This window comes from Rosa chinensis, chromosome 5 (assembly GCF_002994745.2).
Source record: "Rosa chinensis cultivar Old Blush chromosome 5, RchiOBHm-V2, whole genome shotgun sequence".
Taxonomy (NCBI): domain Eukaryota; kingdom Viridiplantae; phylum Streptophyta; class Magnoliopsida; order Rosales; family Rosaceae; genus Rosa; species Rosa chinensis.
Window position 1 is genome coordinate 74,443,353 of NC_037092.1, and position 6,991 is coordinate 74,450,343.

Sequence of the window (6,991 nt, forward strand, 5' to 3'; positions counted from 1 at the left end):
AATTTTCTTCAATATCTTCATCTACTGGATAAACCCAAATTGATAACGATAATGAAAATAATTACATGTCTCGTTCAACACATATGTACATTACCAAAAAACTAATATTGCGTTAAGAAATAGGGAAATATCAATGAAGAACTAGATAAATCTCTTGGTGTCACATTTTTATGATGAGAAAAAGAAATGCCATTACAATATTCATTTCCATTGTTCATGTAGATTCAGAGTGTTTGTTTGGTAGGCTATTTTTCACTAGTTATTTACTGGAACACGAAAACATATTGAGCGTGTAAAGCCAATATTATGACTTGCCTTTCCAATCTCTACTAATATGTTGGTAACTTGATAATATATATGATAACCAAATGTGGTCAGCTAGGTTAATCACTAATAGGATGTGCTCATTTTCCCGTCTGGAATTTTTGTTTGATAACATGGATGTTGTGTGTCTAATCGTAAAGTTAGATGATTCCAATCTCGAGAAGACTCAACGAGGTAGGTATATATCGCGGTTAAAATTTTTAAAATGTAGGTACTAGTTAAATGCTCATTCTGGTGACAAACTACTAGCCATCAACAGTTGTACGGCGTGCCGATTGAGTTTTTCTCATGTAAAAAAGTAACAAAATTCTTTTACTGAAGTTCAAAAGGTCTTTTAAAAACAAGATTAGCCTCCGACCAACCATTACAGGAGTTGACCTAAAATTTATATCTACACCTACCCAACAAATAGTTGGAATTTGGTAATCATTTTTTGTACGTACGGAGAAATCAAAATCCACGACAATGTAGGGAAGCTTCCTTCATCTTCACAGTTCACACCAATATATCTGTGGTTATTGGTCGACTTCATTTACAAGCAATAGTACCATATTCGAGAACAAGTTGAGTTTAAGATAATCAAGAACAAGGTAAAGGGTTTAACTTCCTAAACATAATCGTTTATCCTGAATGACCCAACACCATTTACTGCCTTACCTGCATTATAATTCTTCACGGGTAATTCACTTCATTGTAGTCCTATCATTGAATTTCCAATAATACCATGGCTCGTGAGTAATATTATGAACATATCCATAAGGAGGGATAGTTGGTGATAGCATTCATTATTTCACAATGATGTACTTAATCTCTTTAAATTCTGTTTTTGGCCTGCATCATGACCATTTTAGACTATTACAACTTTTTACATAATTTTCTTGTATGTGACATATTTTAAAGTATCATAAAATTTTCACAAATCTTTAGGTAGAGTTACTTCAACATTAAATTTTCAATTTGGGTATTGAGCAAGTGTTGACCGTTGTCTTTGACAATCAGAGGAACTATATATGAAAACTAGTAGGGAAAGAGTAGTCACTCTTCTTCTTGCTACGATCTCTGATATCCGAAGTCTTATTTTTGGAATTATGAGATATATTTGTCTAAAGCTATCTGAAAAATATCGCTTTGTTTTTAACAATATGGCTGAGTGTCACGTATGCAATTTTAACATCAAAATGTTAATAAAAGTATTAAATTAGACACTTTTTTGGTTTAGCCACCTTCGTTATTAATTCAACTTTATCATTTTAAGAATTAGCAACTTAAAATTTCTTATATGTTTAGCCACCTGATTGGTAAGATTGGTCGAGGGGTCTAGTATTTAACTCAAATGCCTAGCGTTTTGAGTCCTAACTTCCACTAATTTGTGGCCAGCAGATTTGATGGGCATTCGGGTTCGTGCGCCTGCAGTTGAGATTAATCTGGCTTTACTGAGATACTCTCGTAGACCTCAGTTCGAATACTGACTGGGTGAATATGTTACCAACTTGCTAACAATCTCCGAAAACAAAAAATTCTTATATGTTCAAAAAGCAACCTCAATTACCTCACAAACAAAAACAAAAACAAAAAAATCCAATGTTAAGATTTTGAAGGGGTTGCAATTTTGGCTGGTTTTTTCCTCGACAAAAAACAAAAGCCCATGGCTGCTTTCATAGGATTCTTCCCAGTTTCTGAGAGACAGATCCTCCATCTCTATGTCTATAATTTAATTTAATGCCCAAACAGGTAGAAAAATAAATAAATTTCCCAAAATAACATTTCTTGTGTTAGTGGGTCGGGTCATGGATACCATAAAAATCCCAATTTGGGGGTTTATCCGGGGTTTCCACTTTCATCACTTTCCCAACTTCATCTCTCTCACTCTCACTCCTTCACTTCCTTCTTCTAACATGCACCTCACCACCGCCCTATAACCACCGCCAGCCATGACCCAACACCGCCAAGCCCAAGCCCAGGCCCAACCCCACCGCCGCTCCACCTGTCACCGTCACCCCACCACACCCATCACCGGATTCTGCGCCCCTTGCCTCAGCGAACGCCTCGCCGGCCTCGACTCCTCCTCCCCTTCCGCCGCCGTTGCTCCCCAGAACGCGCATTCCGGGTCTTCGGAGCTCCGGCGCAGCAAATCGTGCTGCGGGACCCGACCCGAGTCGTCGGCCTACCCGCCGGAGCCTCCTCGGCGCAAGTCGTGCGACGTCAGGAACCGGAACACTCTCTCGGAGCTCTTCAACATCGATGACCACCGGAAGGGCCTGCCCAGAAGGTTCGAGATCGATTCCAGCGGCCAAGGTTTCGAATTGAAAGAAGAGCCGGAGGAGGAGCACAATGGGGATGAAACCAGGGCTTCGGACGCGGAGTTCAAGACGATGAAGGAGCTGATAGATCTCGAGTTGCAGAGGAAGAAGGGCAACGGTCGAGATTTGAGAGAAATCGCAGGGACATTTTGGGAAACTGCCTCGAACAAAGTGAGGCAATGGCGCCGGAAGCAGAAGCCCAAGAAGCTCGAAAGCGAGGGTTTGGGGTCGGAGAAGCGAAGCGCGAGGCGTGGGTTGAGGGAGACCCAATCGGAGGTGGGAGAGTACGCATTGGGCCGGAGATCGTGCGATACGGATCTGGATCCGGGTCGGATGTCGTTGGATGAGCCTCGGGCTTCGTGGGACGGGTACATGAGCTCGAGAGCGTACCCAAGGATGACTCCGATGGTTTCGGTGGTGGAGGATGTGAAAATGAGTGAGGAGGAGGGTTTGGAGAACTTGGAGAGGAGTCCCGGGGGGTCGGCTCAGACTAAAGACTACTACTTTTCGCAGACGAGGCGGCGCCGGAGCTTTGAGAGGTCGAGTGCTTGTGCTCATAGTAGCAAAGGGGTAATGCCGGCGCAGGTGGATGAGTTGAAGCTGGTGTCGAATGGCGCTACGGAGTTGTTCTATGGGGCGAAGCTGCTGATTACGGAGAAGGAATTGATGGAGTCGAGTTCTTCGAATTCAAAGTCTGTGGAAGAGGATGGTGTGGTGGGGGTGGTGGTGTTGGCAGCATTGAAGGTGTTTGTGGAAATGTAGCTGCTGTTTCGTCGAATGATCAGAAGCCGCAGAAATGGCACAAGAGGTGGAAGTTCTGGGGTTTGATGCAGAGGAAAAGCCAGGCGAAACATGGTGGTGGTGCTCAAGAAGAGTCTTGGAAAAAGCTGAGGAGGGTTGCTAATGGAGAAGCCAATAATGCCTCTGTGAGCCAGAAGCTGATTCGAAGCTACAGTGTCAGCTGCAGAAACTCCTGCAAAATGGTGGGTTTGTTTAGTAATGTGAGCACTGTAGAGAGCAAAGGCAATGGCTTGAAGACGTTGCATAGGAACCGGAGCGCACGTTACTCACCGAGTAATCTTGATCACGGCCTCTTGAGGTTTTACTTGACGCCGTTGAGGAGTTATAGGAGGAGCGAATCGTGGAAGAGTAGGCTGCCAAACAACAACTCCCCGCAGACTTTGGCCAAGAATGTGTTGTAAAAGTGCATCTTCACTTCACATGTTCTTCTATGGATGTCATGATGATCAGGTCATGTTGTAAAGCCATATATAAATGCATTTCTCGTTCTTTTTGAGAGCAAGTCTCTCCCTAACATGTCTTTCCGATCTGAAGAGTTAATTGTTACTATATACTATGTAATTTTCGCTATATTATCATAAGGATGTTAAGGTAGTTCCCTTTGACAAACTAGTTTATGTAGCTGCATATGATGTTTGAAGAGTCTGTAATAATACAATGCAGATTCGGATCTTTGAATCATGGGTTGGTCCATGTTTTTATTGTAACTTGTAACAATGCAATTTAGGGTTCTTCTTCGGGTTTCTTGAGATGAGGGTTCATTTGCTTATTCCCCAAAGGAGCAAACAAGTTTCAAGAATGAGAAGGCTTGTATGAAATGCTTTCTGTAAAAGCCCTTTTACTAGCTCATTTGCTGTATTCCCCAAACAAGTTTCAGAAGGGAGAGGAAAAGCTTGTATGGAATGCTTTTTCATAAAGTGCTTTTATTTGTTAGCAGTTTTATGCACCTCGTTTAAAAGCCATGCGTTTCTTTCTTGCATATGTATCCTCACATCATGTCCTCAGAAGGGACCTAATAATTGCCTCTTTGCGCAAAGAGACAGTTTTGTCTGGTTCATCCAAAAGCTGCCAAGAACCAAAGAGTGGGGAAACAAACCAACTTTAAACACAACCCAAGTAGATTGTCGCAACTTTTACTACATTCTTTGCATCAGAAACATTCCAAGGCGAGCTTTTCCGAGTTCTTACCCCCTTTTAACCAAAACTTTAAGGCAAAGTTTTGGGCGCTGAACATTTCAGCTCATCAAATCAAAAAATACTACGAAAACATGATAACATTTCATGCTAGTTTGTTCCACAACCCACAATTTCAAAAATTATTATCAAGTTATCAACAATCCAGAGTACTACAAAGACTACTCAATTTTGATACCCAACAGCAGCAACAGCTGAAACTTCTGCAAATAAACATGCACTAATTCACTTCCTTACTTACATTCACTCAACGTCATAGCCCTTCTCTTGAAGCTCCGAAACCACCTCATTCCTCATCCTGATCCACAGCTTCTGAGCCTCCTGCTCAAACTTCTTGTTCTGCAACTCCTTCTGATAGTTCAGTGCATCTTTATCCGTCTCAATGAACCCTTTCGGACCAATTGTCGTGCCAATCATACCTCCCTTGGCCACAAACTCTTCCATTGCTTCTTCGTCTCCCGGGTATGGAAACTCTCGCCGCTCATACAAGTGAGCTAACTCCCTCTCCTCCTTGGGACGAGGCTTCAGTGTCCACCATCCGAGCGGCGATGTCTCATTGTAGAGCCAAGCTACTCCACCTAGAGTGTACGTGCACAGTAACGCCTTGCCGATTTGTTTCCAGAAGTGGTGGTCCTCCTTGCCGCATCCTATTTTCTTCAGGAACTTCTGGGCATTCAACGATTTCGCCGCCTGGTAACCTGAAATGTCAAAGAAGAAGAAAAAGCTCAAGACATTTTGAGTCAAGCACTTCATCAAACACATGGTGTGCACTTCTACAACTTGAAAAATTGAACCCAAATACCACAGGAGAACATAGAAGCTTTAGATTTCGATTTTGATTGCTCGCTGAGAACAGTTAGATATTACCTGCTTGAGCCTGCTGATACCGCTTCCAAGTCATTTGCGATCAGAGATAGAAGGACAAATGTTTCTGTTTCTTCTGATCTGTTTTCAGTTTTTCAAATAGAAGCTGATTTATGGGCACATATATGCATTTCTCTTTGGGCCATCTTCTTGACAAAGCCCATTGCGCTTTGGTTTTTTTGTTTTATTTTATTTTATTTTATTTTTTTATCGAGATCATGGTTTTTCAAAGTTTTCTAAGGTCTAGAAACTAATCTATGTCGGAGATTATGTCAGAATCCTTCCTCCTCCCAGCCACCAAGAATAGATTGAGATTTAACTCAAATTAGTATTAGCGGGATTGACAATAAGAATTTAATGTAGCTAACTTTCTTCTGCTTCTTTTTTTGTACAAAAACTCCAGCAAAACTACTTAACTTTTGACACACACAAGTCCAATTGTCTACAGGTTGATCATCTAGACCAATTTAACGGTCTGACAACCTGATAAAAGACTTTGGCGTCATAAATAGTTTTTAGTGGCAAAATCATGAATTACAACATAGTGAAAGTATAGTAAATGCTGAACTAGCAAGAAAGAAATAAGCACATCAGAAGAACAATCGGAGTTGATAACAGAATGAAGGAGAGAACAACACTAAATTTGGTGAATGCTTAATAGATGATGCCATATTTTGAGAACAAAGTCAGTAAGCAATGCTTTTGGTTAGTTCATGAACTCTGATTCTTGAGCGTGGTAGACAGGAAGCTACTCAATGTGGAACAAAGACAAGATTAACTATTAGCTTGAGTCATGGCATAAGATTAGGAATGTAATATATTGTAGTTATACCATTAGTACTTACTTATTCTATGTGTGGTAGAGAATAGAAACCTGTAATCTTCTTTATATACCTCCACTGTGAGACGAATAAAGTATCAAACAATTAATTCTCTCAATCTCGTTATGTTTTGACTTGGTATCAGAGCAAAGATCCGAAAAAGGACTTTGTCTCTTTCTTCTTATTTAGTCTTCTCTCAATCCGAGGAAGACAATTGATTTAGAACCTAGTTATTTGGGTTAGTCTTGGTACGACGTCGTTCTCCACTTTGGCAGACGTCATTCTTTTTCTCGATCGGCTTTGTCTTCAGCCAAAGGCCATCGTCGCTCTCCTCTTGTCCAGATCGACTTCGTCGTTCGTCCAAGAACGGCTGTCCACATCTTCGCGCACCACCATCTTCGTCGTTCGCCTTCATCTGTGTTCATCACAGCCCACAGACCAATTCGCAGTCCAACAAGTTGTTCACCTTCATCTGTGTTCGTCGTAGCCCGCAGACCAATTCGCAGTCCATCCAACGTCGATTTCAGTCCAGTCAACATTGCCCAGACCGTCGGCATCTTCTGTTCAGACCAACGTCTTTCTTAGTCCAGACTGGTCCATCCTCAGTCCACCTCGTCAGGCCCTATTACCTTCTGCAGCCCCTGGAGCAATGAGTTGTTATGTTTTCTTTTTCTTGCTTCCGTTGTA

The 6,991-nt window shown here is 41.8% G+C and overlaps 2 protein-coding genes across 2 annotated transcripts; one reads left to right on the forward strand and one right to left on the reverse strand.

Moving 5' to 3' along the window:
- Nucleotides 1-2,255: 2,255 nt before the first annotated feature.
- Nucleotides 2,256-3,826, forward strand: LOC112164046 (protein OCTOPUS). The gene is made up of 2 exons (XM_024300289.1): nucleotides 2,256-3,368; nucleotides 3,410-3,826. Exons 1-2 carry the CDS (start codon nucleotides 2,256-2,258, stop codon nucleotides 3,824-3,826), a joined length of 1,530 nt encoding a protein of 509 aa, XP_024156057.1.
- An 855-nt stretch (nucleotides 3,827-4,681) lies between these two features.
- On the reverse strand, nucleotides 4,682-5,642 carry LOC112167130. The gene is made up of 2 exons (XM_024304097.2): nucleotides 5,487-5,642; nucleotides 4,682-5,317 (listed from the first exon to the last, which is right to left on the reverse strand). The coding sequence occupies exons 1-2, from the start codon at nucleotides 5,518-5,520 to the stop codon at nucleotides 4,863-4,865; spliced, it is 489 nt and encodes a 162-aa protein (XP_024159865.1). The 5' UTR covers nucleotides 5,521-5,642; the 3' UTR covers nucleotides 4,682-4,862.
- Nucleotides 5,643-6,991: the final 1,349 nt, after the last annotated feature.